This window comes from Paramisgurnus dabryanus, chromosome 4, assembly GCF_030506205.2.
Source record: "Paramisgurnus dabryanus chromosome 4, PD_genome_1.1, whole genome shotgun sequence".
In the NCBI taxonomy this organism is placed as follows: domain Eukaryota; kingdom Metazoa; phylum Chordata; class Actinopteri; order Cypriniformes; family Cobitidae; genus Paramisgurnus; species Paramisgurnus dabryanus.
The window spans coordinates 34,841,641-34,861,381 of record NC_133340.1 but is presented as its reverse complement, the minus strand read 5'-3'; the positions used below and the strand labels follow the sequence as shown (position 1 = coordinate 34,861,381).

The window sequence follows — 19,741 nt, the reverse complement described above, 5'->3', positions numbered from 1 at the left end:
GGTGGTTTCATACATGATGTAACTACAGAACAGTCAAGTTTTAAATAGGAAAAATAGCACAACTCTTTGGTTACTTTTTTATTGTGATGCTAATGGTCTAATCAGATTCAATGGATTGTGCTAAGCTATGCTAAAAGTGGTACCGCCAGACCCAAAGATCGGCTGAATGGATTCCTAAACGGTAAAAATAAAAAAAAATTCTCTAGGGGAGCTGGAAAATGAGCATATTTTAAAAAAAAGTGGAGTGTCTTTTTAAAGCTGCAATGTGGGACTTTTAACGGCATCTAGTGGAGAGACTGTGAATTGCAAACAACGGCTCAATTCACAGCTCACCCCTCCTGTTTGAAACGCATAGCGAAGCTACAGTAGCCATCACAGGACAAACACGTCATTGTCTATCTATCTATCTATCTATCTATCTATCTATCTATCTATCTATCTATCTATCTATCTATCTATCTATCTATCTATCTATCTATCTATATATATATATATATATATATATATAAATATCTATCTATCTATCTATCTATCTATCTATCTATCTATCTATCTATCTATCTATCTATCTATCTATCTATCTATCTATCTATCTATCTATCTATCTATCTATCTATCTATCTATCTATCTATCTATCTATCTATCTATCTATATATATACGTATATTGTTTGTTGTGTACAGTATGTAGAAATCATTGATGTGCAGCTTAATTTATACATGGGAAATATTGTTAGATCAAAATACGTGTTTATTAAGGCCAACTATTTTTTTTTTAAAAGGTTTAATTGTTTGTATTATCAGTGATAAGAAACCGAAGTTATTACAGAAAATAATGATTGTTTTTTTTTTTATATTTGACCAAAAAGAAAAAAAATGTGCTCATGTTATATACTCATGTTGCTCCCAGGGTTGTTGAAATAATGAGGTCCACCAACTGGACCACCAACATTTTTTTTATATAACAGTTGTCAAATATTCTCTGAACAGTAACTCCCACCTGCTTTCATGTGATTGGCTAGTAACTCCCGATTTATTTAATTTGCTTTGCAACCTAAATCATTTTGATATTGACAAGTGCCGAACAGTTCTAGGTGTTGTACAATATTTGCAGCACTAAAATACAGTTAGGACTATTAGGCAAATATTTCATGACTTTTATTACACATAAAAAAATAAAAATACAGAGGTGGGTGGGTAAGGCACTGGTTGCTCCAAAACTCGTGTGAATTTATTTTGTGGAACATAGAGGAAGATCCTTAGACAGAACATGAGTGACTGACAGCTTTATTCCCTATTGACTTTCATTGTTGGGATGAAAAAGCATCACCCAAAATGATTTAGTCTTGTATTCCAATGATAAAAGAAAGTCATGCAGGTTTGAAACCGATGAAATTGAGTATATGATGTCCTGGCTTGGTCAGGTGGCCTTTCTGTGTGGAATTTGCATGTTCTCCCTATGTCCATGTGGGCAGGGGCGCTGCTAAGGATTTTGGGCTCCATGAAAAGAATCTTGACAGGGCCCCCAACACAGCTGAGACTTTTTTCATATTAATTTACATAAAATCATGCGCTTTTATGGTATTTTGACTACCAATGGGGTGAGAAAATTTTACTTGAATTAAGTGTTTAAGAAAAAAGACATTTCACAATTTTTTTCTCACCCCATTGGCATAAAATTTTGATTGTTTTAAGGGCAATTTTACTTAAATTGTATATTAATTTGTCTTAAAACTAGACTTGATTTGCTCATCAAGAAAAAACATCTTAATTTAAGAATTTTTAGATATTTCTACTAAAAACAAGACAAAAAAAAGCAAGAAAGTCATTTTAATTTTTACTATTAAATATATTTTTTAAGCACCACAATTTTGGGGGCTTCTCTGGGCCCCCTCTTACGCGTGGGCCCCAAGAATTGTCATTGTTTACCCCCCCTTTACAGCGCCCCTGCATGTGGGTTTACTCCCGGTTTCCTCCCACAGGCCAAAAACATGCTGGTTAGTTGAACTGGAGATACTAATTGTCCCTTCTCCAACGTGTTTATAGATTAATTTGTGTTTGGATTAACCTGTTCTCACCGTGAATGTAGGCATAGATGCTGGAATGGCATTATAAGAATAAACAAACAAACAATGTACTCAGAAGGTTATGTCACATCATTGATAGGTTTAACATATTTTTTCAATCTGTTTCTCATTTGCAGAAGTTGTATAAGAATCTAAGTGAAGTGAAATCAGAGGTGGAGACAGTGATAAAGACAGGGAGACAGATTGTGCAGAGACAACAGACAGAGCAACCCAAGGAACTGGATGACAGATTGACGGCTCTTAAATTTGCATACAATGACTTGGGATCGCAGGTATAGTAAAGCTGAATGCAAGACATGTACAGTACCCGTCAAATGTTCACATATTCAGTGGTTCAACTGAGCCAGAAACAAACCTATGTTATGTTTAAACATCTTTAAAATAGCTAGATCACAGCTTTGCCCACTTAGGGCATCTTTAACGTCATGTGTTTTTAAGTATTGTGTGCCAGGCTCATGTGCCCAGTAACTTATTTCCAGTACAAGCACAAATTCATACATGTCAAAGCCTGTCAAAATCTTGTTTACACATATTTTTGAGTAAAACATTTAGATAAAGAATATGTATGTATTACCTGTATACAAAATTGATACTGCTTGGGTGAGAGACTATAAATTTGTTTCGAGGTGACTTTCATTAATCCACTGATTTGACAAGTTGGTAATTCATTGGTAATCGTGAGTGACAGCTTCTCATATTCATCTCTATGCAGGTGACAGAAGGAAAACAGGAACTGGAGAAGATTTTGAAGTTACTTAGGAAGTTTAGGAAGGAGGTAAACAGTCTGACAGAGTGGCTGGCGTCTACTGATGGGGAGCTGACGCGCCGGTCTTCCATTGAAGGGATGCCGAGTGACTTGGAGGCAGAGTTGACATGGGCCAAGGTAAAAGAATAATTCATCCCAGTTTCATTTCAACAACAAAAATACGATTCAGACAGGCTTTTTATCCCTGAAGCTGAAAAATGTTCTACTAAAAAATTCAGAAATGGTCAATTTTTTTTCCAACCATACACAGTAATGCAACACAGTCTCACACCCATGGCGTCAATATTTGACGACACTTGACCATGCGTCAATATGTTGACGCGGAGGGTATACCTTTCGCGTCACTTTTTGACGAACTGGGGACTTCAATACTATTAGGTACGCGAAATTAAACAGTTGTCAACTGACATTGGGGTTAGGGATAGGTTTGGGTAGGGATGTCATTATGTAAATCTAACCCTAAACCGACGCGAAAATGGTAGAAAATGGTAAGAAAATAGGAAAGAGAATTTCGCGTACCTGATAGTATTGAAGTCCCCAGTTCGTCAAAAAGTGACGCGAAAGGTATACCCTCCGCGTCAACATATTGACGCATGGTCAAGTGTCGTCAAATATTGACGCCATGGGGTGAGACTGGGTTGAGTAATGTAGTAAAATGCTTGGTCCTCCCACATACATGCAATAAAATTGTGTAGTTTAGGGATAGCAATGAAGAACAAGAAAAAAAATAAGATCATTGTATAATGTAAAAAAAATGTTGTTTGACACAAACATAATATAATTGTTCACTTGTTGTCAAGTTTAACTCCATCCTTTCCATTGACGTGTTAACTCGTCAATTAAGAGAAAACGCTTCCCTGCCAATGATGAGTTTTTCAGCAATCCATATTTCCGCTATTATTCACCAGGTGGCGCTCTTACCCAACTTATAAAACCCGGAAGTAACCCCATAGGGCAAACAGTAAGAACTCTGTGTATTTTTTGATAATCGCTCTGAATGTGATCTCTATCAAAAGTACTTCACAAAAATGTCTTTATCTCAGCTTTTTGATCAAATTTGGTATTTTTTAAGAAACCTACCCATATTTATAAGGTGAAAAAGAGAGAACAAATTAAGGTAGGATTAAGCTTTTTTTTCCTTTTTTTGAAAGCACCGAGGGTCTGATTTTTTTTTCATTGAATATATTGTATGTTTTTATATTTAAAGAAGAACATTTTCTGGAAGGCATTCAACTTTTATGAAAAGCGCTGGCTGGCAACTTAAAAAAAAAGAAAAAATGCTGAAGGGAAAGAGTTAAAATATTTACAAAACCTTGGACTAGATCTGAATTTACACAAACCTGCAGGTTACAAAGCAATAGTTTACCAGTATTGAGATTTTGTTAGCAAAAAATTGGAAAGTTGGATAAACTTAACGTGAACGTGAAAGTTGGATTAACTTTAAAAAATACTGTAATTGGTAACACACTTTTAGAACGAATGTGTTTAAAACAACACATTAGTGTTGATTCACTAAATGCGTTGTCCCAGAATCCACACATATCTGTGTTGTTATTGAAACAACACATTTTGTGTTACTTTTAACACAATATGACACATAATGTGTTAAAATTACATGTAATGTGTTAAAAGCTTAACGCACAAAGATGTGTAAAAAAAATTAACACATCGTTTCTAAGAGTGCACCTAAAAAAAAAAAAATTTTGATAAAGTGAATTTTCTTAAGTGACAAATTTAAGTTAAGAAAGCTTACATTTTTAGAAATTAATACAAATTAAAATAAATATTTTTTATTTTGCCTTAAAATTTTCACTTAAAGAGAGAAAATTTAAGTTGATAAAATGTAAGTTTTTTGTGTTACCAATTAAAGTAATTTATTAAAGTATATTCAACTTTCACTTTTTTACGGTGTAAGGATAAGATATAAACAATTCATTTAAAATTTGCATGTTTTGAATGCAAAAGCTGGTTGAAATCGTCAGTTCTGATTGATTTTGTTTTTTTTAGTTGCCGGGCCCAGGAACAGCAAAGTTGTGTTTATACCGTAACAAAGACACAATGAGCTCATCAATTGTGCTTTTACAATATAAGCATGCTCTCAGCATTGCTCGTGCGAAACCGAAAACTAAAAAATTTTACTGAATGCAATTTGCACTGTATAATTTCATGGCTATTCATAACTATTACACTGTAAAAAAAATATGCAGCATGAAGTTAAAACAGCTTGGTTTTGCAAGTCAATTTAACCTACTATTTTAAGTTTTGGCTTGTGATAAGTTGACATTAAATTAACAATGTCAACAATGTGAATGTTAAGTAACAAAAATATATCCTGCATATTTTTTTTTACAGTATATCACTGTGACTTAATTAAAATCAATTCATACAATATTCTTTGCATGTTTTAGTACGATCTGCTTTTGTGTCACCGATAGTTAGATTTAGGGGTGGAGTTACTGATGGGGCTTGTATTATTTTATTTTAATCATTGTATGCTTTGGTACAGTTCATCTTCGTACAAATTTTTATGAATTTCCCATCTCGTAAAATACTTACGTACGGTATTCCCATGAGATCAGGCTAAAAATTCCTTACCTTGCAGGCCAGTTCTTAGTTTAGGATTGTGGAGGATATAGCAGATTGACATGATGTATTAAACTTTAATGGGACTGTACATTATTAGTCCACTGTGCAGTCCAGACACTTGAATCAGCTCTTTACACTGTTCAAAATGCACTTCATTATATACCTGTATATTTCTGGTTATACTGCTGTCCTCCATAATGTGATCATCATTTGATGAATTACTGCTGACACGTAGCAAAAGCGCAAAGCCGTGCGACTTAGTTATTCGAAAGTAAACAAGCCAACAGCAGCCAATTAAACCACCTCTCTGACCTTATCGACCAGGGAACGCAGGAAGACACCGAGCAACACAAACCACAGCTGAAGCTGGTCCGGGAGCTGGCCGAGACCCTGAAGGGTTTACTCCACACCCAGGAGAACCTGATTGATGACAAGGTCAGTCTGCTGAACTGCAACTGGATCGCAGTGACGTCAAGATGCGAGCAATGGCTAATACTGCTGCTGGTGAGTAATTCACAGAAACCATCTCATTTTTTTCCCCATACTAAATATGTCTGGTGTTAAAGCCAAAATCCATTTCTGTTTCACATCTCCATATTGTTCTTTAAAACCCACACTATAATTTCTAGAGGCGACAGTAATGTTAAGCACATTTATCTCTTGTTCCTCTTTATTACCTCTGCCATACTGCTTGCTGGTTTTCCCACTTTTTTATCTTATCATGATCCTTCTGAATATATTTTCACCTCTCCTACTTTGTAAATAACTCTATAAATAACTTGATGGTACGTCAGGGGATGAGGCTCGGCCTCAAAGGTAAAATGAGACGGTTAAAGCGATGTGTATTTTTACGCTTAGTTCTCGAGTCTATCTGTCTTGTTACAGCAGATACAGTCAGATACAGCAAAAGTGCTTTGCAAACACCAGATGGGAAACACAGGAACATTTTTGTAAGGTTTTAAACATTAGACAAAAGATATGAAGTGTTTATTTACATTCAAGCAGGGGCGCAATGAACAGTTTCAAGGGGGGTATGCAAGACAGAATTTTGGGCCCCTTCCTTTAGATGATTGTTTGATTTTCATACCATAATGTGTAGCTATATAAAATTACTCAGTTGAGTGTGTTTATTTAATTTAACAGGTCGCATTTGCAACTAAAAATAAATGCATGAAGCAAAAAGAAAAAGATTTATTCGAAAAACGAATAGCCTACCATTTTAATCTGGAAAGGCAGAAAACATGCACGTGATTTTAAATAGATCACCAAAAGAAGAATAATGCATGGAGATGGATTTCTGAATCTATGGAAGGTGCTTTGAAAGTCGCGGCTGTCGGGTTTTCTGCGCGGTTTTAGAAGCGAAATGTGTACAATTATGTTTAGCCTATAATAGTTCATTTTTCGGAGTTCATATTTAAGATCTTATAGTCCATTTAAAAATGTTCTTACAAACTGACTGTATTCGTCAGAAAAAAACCAAATAAGTCCTCTGCTCATGACAGAAAACCGTGGCCGGCAAAATTAATATTACGTTGATCTTTAAGAGTGTGCGCTTCGCCCGCACACGCCCTTCGCCAGTGACACAGACATTTCAAAAAGCACAATCGGCTAAAGTTTTAAATATGACGTTGATTTTTAAAAGCACATTTATTTTCTGTGCACTGAAGGCTGTTTTTTAAAAGCAATTAAAGTGATATACTCCATAATATGATTTTGCACATCCAACAACAACTATATCATTACAAAGATAATACTGCATGTTTTGACATTTGGTAGTATATTGCAGTAGTTTATATTTGTTACGTAATGAGATGCACGGTGTTCTTTTTAATGTTCTTTTTCTTTAATGTTCACAACACTTGTCAACCAAACATTGATTAAAATTAGGAGACAAATTATATTAAACGAAATTCATTTGTAGCAAACATTTGAAGCATCAAAACTTAATTTAAACTCGAAAATTATGTCTTATGACTCACTTCATTTGTACCATCATATTAGCCTTCAATCCATTACAACGCCCAATATATGCCGTTTAAAATAAGAGTCTTAATAATCGAATTAAATTAAAACAAAACATTAACAACATTACAACAATATTTAAACACAACAATACTCAAACATAAATATAAAACATACATATTTCCTTAAATAAATCTCTTGCTGTCCTTTTGTATTAACACAAATATTTTTCATTTTTCATGAAACATACAGTTTACGGATCGGCATGAACGCTTTTTAGTGGCATGTGTATCGATTTTACTTAACACAAATTAATTTACAGTAGTTTTATATTAATTTACTTTACATTACTACAGTGTAAATAATTAAATGTGTACAATAAAAAACCCGGAAAAGTGATGACGGTGGGGCCCCCTAGCGTACTCATGGGCCCATATGCCTGGCATACTCTGAACCCCCCCTAACGGCGCCCCTGCATTCAAGCTATACATTTTTATCATTACGAGAATTGAACTCATTACCCTTACACATCAACATTTTATTTTATTTCATTTTATTTTAAACTCATATTCAAAACAGTTTCTTTAGTACAAAAAGATAGTGACAGTGTTTATTAAACCATTTTAGCTGTGTGGATTATTTCTGGGAAGGATGAATGCACTTTTTTGAGGTTTGAAACTAGAAGTTTTTCCCTAATCCCTGTTTTCTACCACTATAAAGCTTGGAAGAGCAAAGGCAAATACTAAAATAACTACAAATGTGTTTGTTTTTTGTTTTAAAAATACTAAAAAGACTGAATATTTGTTTGTAGAATGTCTGCACTTATGCATAAGATTTCGCATCAGCTATTCATTTTAAGAGGCAGTAATGGCACATTGCACAATAGCCCAAATGTAAACATAGCTTTCCATCTGTCACACAGGATTACCAAAGTCAAATAAAAACATTTGAGGAGAGTGTCGCTGAGATCAACGGCTGGATGGATCGGACTGAAGAAACTCTGGATAATATGGAAAGCCAGGGCTGCGTCGAGCATGTTATTAAGGTCTTCACTGAAACATGACAGGCACACACAATGATCCCCTTGACATCCAATTTCCATCGCTGAACACTAAAGATTGTTTAATGCAGGCTAACTTGCGCTTCAAAAGAAATACATCATTATCCATCTCATCTATTGCTGTAATAGTTGCATGGCTCATTAATTTGAAGCAAATATTTTTTTTTTTATTAGACCATTAGTGAAAACACAGACAGATAGTCACAAATAAAGTATAGATTTATTATAATGCTATTATCATCTATGTAAAACACAATTACAATTTCCTAGCATATTTTTTTTTATTTCTGTGCATTTCTAATTCAACGGTTATTGTATTTTTTTTTAGCTTTTTTGTAGCATTTTAAAGCTGTAGAAAGTTTGCATGCCTTATTTATGATAGAAAATTTGAATTTTGTTTAATATTTACATTTCAGAATAGTCCATAAATATTATAAAACAGAACTGAGTTGGATGTGAACTAAATGTTATTTAGATTAGAGATTTTTTTCAAGCCAAGGACCAGGAGAAAGGACCCCTAGTGCATGTATCAAATTAAGATATATATACTTAGACATACAAATAATCATTTTTGGTATACATTCACATAGGCCTACTGTTATCATACTACTCAGTCCTTCCAGAAAAATGCAGAGTTTTTTGCGATTGTTGCGGGCAAAAATCCTTGATCTTCTTAAAAAATGCAATGGAATATGCGGGATATTTATGCAATTTTATGCAATGAAATTGCGGGATTTTGCAAAAATTGCGGTTCGGGTCTGCAGCTTTTCAATGATGTTCACGTCATGTAATTACGTCACGTAATTACGTCACGTAATTACGTCACGGAATAGCGTCATGTAATAACGTCACTTCAAAATGTTCCCATAGCAACAGGGGACATGGCTGCGCTTATGTGAAGTAAATGCAACATCTTTCAACTTTCTGCTAGGATATATTTAACTTTTTGCTACGAAAATGCGGGAATTATGAAATCATGCAACCCCCGCATATTTTGCACACGGAAATCTGCCATTTATGCAGTGAAGTGCGGCGTATTTGAAAAAATAAATATGCAGACTTTGGCATATTATGCATTGAATCATGCGATCGCATAATTGCATTTTTCTGGCGGGATTGACTACAGTGTAAAAAATCATTTGATGGTTCAACATAAAAAAGTGAATTACCTGGTTGCCTTAAAATTCACGACTAATCGTTTGCAAAATAAAAGTTTTTGTTTACATAATATATGTGGGTGTACTGTGTATTATAATTATGTATAAATAAATACATACACATGAATGTATAACTTCAAGAAAAATATATTTATATGATAAATATAAAATGTTATATACACATGTAAATATTTTTTAGATATATACATGCATGTGTGTGTTTGTATTTATGCATAATTATTATACACAGTACATCCACATTATGTTAACAAAAACTTTTATTCTGCAAACGATTATTCGCAACTAATTGTTAGGGAGCCCTAATTTGTAGTTAAATCAACTCTGAAATATTAGTATATTAGTTTAAATAAAAAATAAATAAAGTTGTGAAGTGTCAGCTAGTATATTTTTAGGTTGAATTATCTCAATATTTTAAGGCAACCAGGTAACTTCCTTTTTAAGGTGAACCAACTTTTTTTTACAGTTTTACCGAATAGATTTTAAACTGGGAATGTCATGCTGTTTATTTTAATTAAGTTTAAGTTTTTATTATTAACATATTAATATAAATGCCTAATTTATTTTTTTTATATTTTGAATTCAAATAATTTTGAGGGGACCCCCGGTAATACCACCACAGACCCCCGAGGGGCTCCCAACACCCCTTTTTTTAAAGACTCATGATATAGATGACATATATAAATTTTGCATTTTGATTCCCTTTGCACATTTCAGTGTGTATTAAAAAGCAATGTGTTGTTCTTATGTGAATGTGTGAGCAGGGTTTGCAGAAAGAGCTGGAGGAGATGAAAGGAAAGGTTGATGGCGTGCAGGGTCTGGCCGAGGAACTAATAAAGAACAGAGGACAACACTGTAGAGCTCAGGTGAAACCCAAGCTAGAACAAATGAACCAGCGTTTTGACATCATCACAAGAAGGATTTTAACAGGAAAGGTACGTTTCGTATACATATGCATGTATAAAGCATGTTAAACCATGTTGCCTATGTGAGAATTGTGAGTTCGATCCTAGCTCCTGTTATTTTTCAGTTTTGTCTCAATTCCTAATATCATTTCCTGTTCTCTGCGCATTATCACTGTGTGAAAGTAACAGAAACAAATGTGTTATTCATAATAATCCCAAATAACTGTGTACAGTAGCTGTGCTAATAGTGGTTTTATGGCACAAGTTTTGTTATTAAAGTACAATGGTGCAGTGATTGTATCAGATGATAGTGCTACTTATATTATTACCTTTACCAATGCCTGCGTTATCTCAAATATCATAAACGTTCAGGAAAATGATAATACGTTATGGTGCTTTTCTACTTTATGGAACATTTGTAATCACATCTTTTAAATACATTGATTACCAGAAAGAGAAATATCAATAAACACAGAGACAGTGTTGTCTTGTAATGTTATTCCACTTACAAAATGGGATCGTTACATCATTGGATTTGTATGCATTTCTTCGCATTTTCCTTCAGGCCTCTAACCAAGAGTTAGATGAGTATCACAGACAGGCCAATATTTGGCTCCAGGTGCTGGACGAGGAGATTAAATTGGGTGAAAATCTAAAAGAAGAAGATTTCCTGGAGGACGCGGCGGTAAGAAAATGCACTAATATGTTACTTAGGCTAAAATTTATTTTAAGATCTCACAACCAGAAAGGTAATGAGTTTTAGGAAAGGTAACTAATGCATGCATGCTATTTAATAGCTTAGGTATTTTTAATAAAGGTATAACTGGGTGTATTCACTGATAAACCTCCAACAAATACACAAGAGAGACAGACAGAAGGAAAGACAGGACTGATGCAATCGGCTCATGCTTTAAATGATCTAAAGGTGATGGTTTGTGTGGTTTTGTCTTCCCAGGGCATAGATGAGAGTGCACTGAATGAATTGTTTGTGAAAGGTGAAAATCTTCTAAAGAGAATTCCTAGCGGAGAGAAGAAAGAGGGCGTCCGTGAGAAACACAACCTTCTTCATGACAAATATGACACTTTAAAGGTGATTTCACAGCGCTGACACATCAAATACATGTTATTAAAAAATCAAGGCTATGGGAGTATATGTATAAGCTCTTGACAGAGCACATGCTTTAATAACTACATGTCAATCCGGTAATTTCATGTCATTTTGCCGTGATGCAAAATTATAGGCTGTAAACATTTTTTTTTCTCAAATTGTATTTTGCATTGTTTTCTAGTGAAGAATATCTAAGTGATATACAGTTTCAGAGCATACGAATTATCTTTGCTTTATTGCTCTATTCTTGCTAGTCATTTATTTAATTCAATTTTAAGATTTATATCTTATTGCTAGATGTTTTTTCTTTTTTGCATCTGCATCTTGTTTAAAAAAATATATTGTTCACCCAAAAATGAAAGTTTTGTCATAATTTACTCACCCTAATGCATCCCAAATGTTTATGATTTCCTTTCTTTAGCTGATCCAAAAAGTTTTTTAATAAAAATATTTGCATCTGTATCTTCATACAGTATTTAGCTCCTAAAATGTTGAAGGTTTAAAAAGCAGATTCATCCATCATAAAAACAAATCTCCTGTACTGTATGTTAATAAATGTCTTATGAAGAGAAACAGTAGGTGTGCTTAAGAAATGGGATGGCATGTGGATGAGTAAATGATGAGAGATTTTTATTTTTGGGTAAACTTTTTCTTTAAATATCTATATATTGTACTAAAAAGACAATAATACAGATTGTTTTCTTATGAATAATACATTTTTACACGTACAAGCTATTTTTTCTTTCTTTGATGTGATAACTTTATCACTTTGAGCATCTAAATATTTTTCGGACGTTATTACGAATATGGGTGGGAAGCGCTATCTCTACATGATACGAATTCGCAGGTCAGAGTTCACCAGAGTTGAACTTTGGTACCCAGTGAAATGCAAAATATCTTTGCACTAGCTTGCGTTTTCACTCTTACGATACATTCACACGGGGCAAAGGCGTTAATGGTGCATTCACACAGGGCGTAAGCTTTAATGCTTCCCATTCACTTTTAATGGGTGACGACGTCACGCGTTGCCGAACTGAATTGTGGATCCGTCAGCGCCGCCGAAGTTGAACATTTCTCAACTTTTCAAGCGGCAACTCGTGCGTCAGCCAGTCAGATCACCTTATGCAAATAACCTAGGCAGAGCCAGCGAATTACGTTTATGGAAGACCGGAGTATGTGTACCGGCCACTGTGATTGGCTGTTGGCCACGGTTCAGACAAGCCTTGTGAATGTACCGTTGACAGAAGGCTTGTCTGAAGCGTGGCCAACAGCCAATCACAGTGGCCGCAACACATGCTCCGGTCTTTGGCTGGCAATGCCTAGGTTATTTGCATTAGGTGATCTGATTGGCTGACGCTTGAAAAGTTGAGAAATGTTCAACTTCTGCCGTGAGCAACGGCACTGACGCGGCGCCAACGGATCCACAATTCAGTTCGACAACGCATGACGTCACCCATTAAAAGTGAATGGGAAGCGTTAACGCTTACGCCCCCATGTGAATGTAGCGTTAACGTGTCAGACATGTTTGTGGGCGTGTCCAGCGACGCAACAAAGTTGGGAAAAGTTACACTTTATGCAAATTATGAGCGACTTTCATGAGAGACTACCAATAAGAGCGAAGCAGTAAAGTTCACGTCATCCGTCTCTTGTCCATTACGCCAGTGGACAGCACTTAGTTATTTATGACAATCAGAATAAGAAACGCCTGCTAAAGACCTCATTAGGTACGTTTACATGCAACCAAATAATCCGTTTGTAATCATATTAATGGCTCAAAGCCTTCATATAAACACCTCAGTCAATACAATTGAGGTCGATCGGATGCAAATTACAATCGTTTTGAGAGGGGTGATGTGGTCCAATCTGTGATCCGATCATCAGGGGAAAAGTACGCATGTACAGTAAAGGAGTGAATCATAGTTTTTTTCCCAATCAGATTCAATAATACCTTGTGCACATGCACAGAAGAATTGTGTGTATCTCTTATTGACGTGTATCACATGATTCTCATCACAGAAACATGCAATAGCAAGGCAATGGCAACACGCATTATTAAGGTAATGGGGTCACGTGCTGTACATTCTGCAGCGTTCATGTGTACTTTCATAACAGTACATAAAGCAAAAAATAGTGCTGTGCCTTTCGAAAAGTGTGTTTTCGTTGCATATATTTGAAAACTTCATAAGAACAACTTTGTCCAACTTAAAGGGACACTTCACCCATTTGCATTTAGCTTTATATAGTTAGAACCCCAGTCATGTTTTTGAATGATCACGCATCATTTTCTGAGTTGTCGTTGAGACAGGAGAAATACAGACTCAACACTTAACGGTTTTTTTCAAAAGAGTTTCAAAGGACTCTAAACGATCCCAAACGAGGCATAAGGGTCTTATCTAGAGAGACGATTGTCATTTTTGTCAAGAAAAATAAAAAAATATACACTTTTAAACCACAACTTCACGTCTATCTCCGGTCCAGAAAGCGCCAGTGCGACCTCATGCAATACGTCATGACGTCATGAGGTCACAGAGGACGAATGCGAAACTACACCCCAGTGTTTACAAGTGTGCAGAAAGAGGACCGTTTGGACGTTGTTGTATGTGGAATGATACTAATTAATGTCTTTGTGTCAGTTTATTTTTTAAAATGGTCCGCAAATGTGCGTTTCATATATGTAACATGTGACCTTTCTACATCACTTTCAGGACTTTTTTATGCCTTGTTTGGGATCGTTTAGAGTCCTTTGAAACTCCGTTGAAAGAAACTGTTAAGTGTTGAGTTAAGTGTTAAGTGTTGGGTTCTATTAAAATCCATTAAAATGAGAAAAATTCTGGAATGTTTTCCTCAAAAAACATAATTTCTTCTCGATTTCTTCTCAGCGTTGCCAAGTCCTCTGCTTTTTGGCAAGTTTAGATTTGGGCTACTTTTAAAGGGACACTCCCCTAGAGTTAAACGTTTATATTTTTACCGTTATAGAATCCATTAAACTGATCTCCGGGTCTCGCGCTAACACTTTTAGCTTAGCTTAGCATAATCCATTGAATTTGATTAGACCATTAGCATCATAAGCATTAGCAAAAATAGCCAAAGAGTTTCGATATTTTTCCTATTTAAAACTTGACTCTTCTGTAGTTACATCGTGTACTAAGACCGACAGAAAATTAAAAGTTGTGATTTTCTAGGCAGATATGGCGAGGAACTACACTCTGATTTTAACATCAGGTATTTGAAATATGTCCCAATGTCAAAATGCATTTGTTATACTTTGAACGTCAAAGCGTATTTATCATTTTTATCAACAACAGGTCAGACTGTGTTAAATCATGTTTGGTTGGTGATAATCTTTAATACATATTTTTAATATATTGATTTTGCACTAACAGAACTTGAGAGCCCAAAGGAGAAAAAAGGCCCTGCTTCTTACTCAGCAGTGGTACCAGTTCTGTAAGAAGACGGATGACATGACTCATTGGCTGGATAAAATTGAGAAGACCCTAGACGAGCTTCCAGATCCCCCAGAGGAACCGAAAGTGAAAGTGAGAGCATGAGTTTTCTGAACATTCAGAGCCCAAAATGTTAAAATGTTTCTCTACAGACGTAACCTCAGAGATGCTTTTTAAAATCTATTTTTTATAAATACCATTAGTTGCTCGCGAGGGATGGATTTGACTGTAAAGCTCAGAAATCTCTTTTGTTTTATTGCAAACTTCTTTTACAGACTTTTTTATTTAATTTGAATTGATGTGTACTTTGTGTCTGTGTTTATTGTGAGCATTTCAAACTCAAATTTCTGCTCCTGAAAACTACGAAGCAAAAAATACTTTGTCCATCAGGTGATCAGTACCGAGATTGAACAGCATCGTCCAAAGCTGGAGGACTTGCGTGGACTGGGCCATGTGCTTTCAGAGGGTGGAGCTTCCAAGCTTGTGGAGCCACGCCTACTTCCTGTCAATAAACGCTGGGCGGAGCTTGACGTGAACTTCGCTCAAGTGCACCACAGAAGTGTATGTGATCGTTTTGTCATGTTTTATGTAGTGTGCAATGTAATGTTAACCCATTGTAAATAGATCACCGATGTATTTACAGGAACTGGAGGCTTTACTGCATCGTATCGCTGAAAACGAGGCTTTACTGAAATCTCCTGAGCGCTGGTCTGCAGCATTCATCAATGTACCCCAACAAGAGAAGTGCCTTAAGGTGATTTCATAAATCATGTCTCATCTATAAAGAAAAATCCCCTAGATTATGCATTAGATTTTGGATCAGGCAATACATTATGATTCTTTAATTATCTTTTTTAAAGTATGAGACAATATAGGTTGTTTTCATGAGCCAAAATTTCTCTTGGCCGTGAAAATTATATTTTGTGATTTAGGAGGTTAAAGCAAATCTAGAGAGACTGGAGCCTCCAGTGGTAAACGCTCTGAGCAGGAGCACCACCGATCCTGTGGAGAGTCTGCAGGTCCAGCTGCTCAAAACCAACTGGGAGAACCTCAAAAAGCTTTATCAGGACAGACTCATGTAAGTATAAGTGACAATACACTTATTTACATTTGCGCATTTACAGTGCATTTAAAGGATTAGTCCATTTTCTTAAAAAAAAAAATCCAGATCATTTACTCACCACCATGTCATCCAAAATTTTGATGTCTTACTTTGTTCAGTCAAGAGGAAATTATGTTTTTTAAGGAAAACATTCCAGGAATTTTCTCATTTTAATGGACCCCAAAACTTAACAGTTTTAATGCAGTTTAAAATTGCCGTTTCCAATAACTCTAAACGATCTGAAACGAGGCATAAGGGTCTCATTTTGCGAAACGGTTGTTATTTTTGGCAAGAAAAAAAATGCACTCTTAAACCACAACTTCTCTTCTTCCTCCGGCTGTATGACACGGCAGTACGACCTCATGTAATTGCGTAATGACGCCAAAAGGTCTCGTGTTACATATATGTAACGCACATTGGTGGACCATTTTAAACAATAAACTGACACAAATACATTAATTATTATCATTCGACATACAACAACGTTGGAACGGTCCTCTTTCTTCACACATGTAAACACTGGGGCGTTTCGCATACGTCATTCCTGACCTCTTGACGTGATGATGTATAACGTGAGGTCGCGCTGGCGCGTCACACGACCGAAGGAAGGCGAGAAGTTGTGGTTTAAACTGCATATTTTTTATTTGTCTTGCCAAAAATAACAATTCGCTAAATAAGACCCTTATGCCTCGTTTGGGATCGTTTAGAGTCCTTTGAAACTGCAATTTTAACTGCATTAAAACTGTTAAGTGTTGGGGTCCATTAAAGTCCATTAAAATGAGAAAAATCTTGGTATGTTTTCCTCAAAAAACATAATTTTTTCTCGACTGAACAAAGAAAGACATCAACATTTTGGATGACATGGTGGCGAGTAAATTATCTGGATTTTTTTTAAAGAAAATTGACCAATCCTTTAAGCTATACGTTTTTTTATTACTATGAATGTATATGTGTTCCCTGGGATCGAACCCCCACAACCTTTTACATTGCTGACACAATGCTCTACCAGCTCAACTACAAAAACATTTATGGTTGCTACTCAGCTATTATCTGTTGGAGTTTATCTTTTTCCAAGCAATCAATCAGTTGTATTTGCATTAAATGTAAGTTTGGAGATGTAACATCTTGTTAACCATACTGCACTGTCTATCTAGATATGAATACATTCAGATACTAAAAGAAATATATGTATAATCTGTACCTTTTCTGTCACTGGGATGGTACCATCAAAGGTTCCTTTTTGTACCTTTATGGGTATGGTCGCCGTAATTTCACAAAGTAAGACAAAATCAAAAATGTTTGTTTAATGTTTAAGATCGTATTGTTTAAAACAATGTGCTCTCAGCATTTTTTAAGGATTTTTGCAGTTTAAAATACTATGTGCAGTATATTTTTGTGCTTTTCAGTACTTTCTTTTTCACAATGTGTCTAATGTTTATTGCTGTCTAGGCGTTATGAAAAATGCAAGAAATTCAGCGAAGAGCTCAAAGCGACTGATGATTGGCTGACTGATGCCGAGCGGACGGTCGTGAAGTATGAACAAGACCCTATAAATAACAGAGATCACCTCAAGGTAATCATAAATAAAAGCATTATTTTACATTTACAAACTTTTGTTTGTAAGTCTTGCATACAAATTAATCTTGCATCATAAATCCTAATAAAGGCTCATATGTGACCCTGTCTGAGAAATCCAGACAAAAAATTCATAATCTAATGATGAGATTAGGAGCATCAAAGTTTGATTACACATTGATTCCAATCTTTGACATGACCTTACTCAGTCAATATTAAAAATATCCAGATTATATTTTCACAGAATGTTCTATACATTATGTAGGATGATTAAATCACATAAAGGGCCCTATCACACATCTGGCGCAATGCAGGTAGTTTCTGCTAGTTTCTGCCCCGGGGCAATTATCATTTTCACATCCAGAATCATGTTGTTTAAATAGCAAATGCATTTCTCCCCTGGTCTGAAAAACGAGGTGTGTTTGGGCGCATTGTTGGTGCCATTGACCAATTAAAACCTGGTCCAAAGTCTAAAGTCAATGGCGCAATATTGTTTTTGTTATTTAAGAGCGCGTTAGTAATATGCGCCTATAAACGGGACAACAACGCGCATTTGCTTATTACACACATTGACAGCACACAAACGTTTTTAACTCCTTCCCCGCCATTGACGAGATATCTCGTCAAATAAGAGAAAACGCTTCCCCGCCAATGACGAGTTTTTCCGTCTTTCCGCAATACCGCTATTATCCACCAGGTGCATAATTCGCAAAGTCCGCAACTTTTTTAACCCGGAAGTATTGCCCTATGGCAAGCTGCTGCATGTCCGTTTCTGTTTTAAAGATCGCTCTGAATGGGATCTTTATGAAAAGTCCGTCACAAAAATTGAATTATCTCTGCTTTTTGCTCAAAATGTGGTGTTTTTGCAGAAACCTACCCATATTCAAAAGCTGATAGCAAAAGAACCACTAAAGGTAGGATGAAACGTTTTTTTTTTTTGTTTTGTTTAAAAGCAGAGGGTCTGTTCTTTCATTTGGTATATTGTATGTTTATATATTTAAAGAAGAACATTTTCTAGAAGGCATTAAACTTTGGTGAAAATCATGAAAAACGCTGGCGCTGGCTGGCAACTTTTAAAAAAAATGCTGGCGGTGAAAGAGTTAAATATAAAAATTTAAGGATTAAAATGTAAAAGATTATTATTCAGTCTCTTTGACATAAATTAGGACCGATTACGAAATGTTAGGATGCGTAAAGAGCTGCTTGCCCTGTAGCCTGGTAAGTAATTTAATTTTTTGCTTTAAGCAAATGCAAATATTGCGTTTATTTTTACATTTTTTTTAAATGCTACCCCACGGATTTATTGTATATGAGGACTGTGTACCTCTGGATATGGTGAGATGAGAACCTTTTTAAAGTAATTCTTTTCAAAGCACTCACGGCGCTGTCCGAGTGCTGAAAGGTTTCGGCTCTCCACACGTTTGTAAATTCTTTATTTTCAGGTTGTTACAAATAAATTATTTTTGAAGTACAAACCTTTTCTTGCATATTTGTAAATTATTCTTTGAGATTACACTGATCATGTAGGCTATCCATCCATTAACAGCAATTAAAAGCCTGCTATTTTTACTTCCATGAATGAAATAAAAAAGAAACAAAGGTTTTAAAACAAAAATAACTATTTCAATACAAATAAAAACAACACAATTTTTGAACATCAATCTTAAACTGGTGGTCTTCTTCCTCCGTTTAGTTTTTCAGTTTACAAATTCCGCCATCCATATAGGGAATCTGCATGGCGTAAGCGCAACTAGAGATGAGAGATGAGAATCTCATTAGTTTATTGCACATTATGCCCACTATGTAAGGTCTTTATAGACCACTGATAATATAGTTATGTATATTATATTGCACTTCTGTGATGAGGTCCTTCTAAAAGTCCCACACTGCACTTCTAAAAAAGAAATTATCATCACCTCATAATAAACATGGTTTTTGATAATGCATTACATTAAAATTATCATATGTAAGTT

The 19,741-nt window shown here is 35.3% G+C and overlaps 1 protein-coding gene across 7 annotated transcripts in view; it reads left to right on the top strand.

The window, feature by feature from the left end:
* The window catches only part of dmd (dystrophin), a 153,002-nt gene that overhangs the window by 62,721 nt on the left and 70,540 nt on the right, over nt 1–19,741 (top strand). For all 7 annotated transcript variants that reach the window (XR_010527702.2, XM_065254353.1, XM_065254344.2 and 4 more), the window contains exons 33-44: nt 2,203–2,358; nt 2,799–2,969; nt 5,763–5,942; nt 8,323–8,445; nt 10,400–10,570; nt 11,106–11,225; nt 11,496–11,630; nt 15,032–15,184; nt 15,482–15,652; nt 15,735–15,845; nt 16,024–16,169; nt 17,643–17,766. Coding sequence is in view for 6 of the 7 variants with exons in the window: in XM_065254353.1 (XP_065110425.1) it covers nt 2,203–2,358; nt 2,799–2,969; nt 5,763–5,942; nt 8,323–8,445; nt 10,400–10,570; nt 11,106–11,225; nt 11,496–11,630; nt 15,032–15,184; nt 15,482–15,652; nt 15,735–15,845; nt 16,024–16,169; nt 17,643–17,766 (1,761 nt within the window). In the remaining variant the exon portion in view is untranslated. The remainder of the gene's footprint in view (nt 1–2,202; nt 2,359–2,798; nt 2,970–5,762; nt 5,943–8,322; nt 8,446–10,399; nt 10,571–11,105; nt 11,226–11,495; nt 11,631–15,031; nt 15,185–15,481; nt 15,653–15,734; nt 15,846–16,023; nt 16,170–17,642; nt 17,767–19,741) is intronic.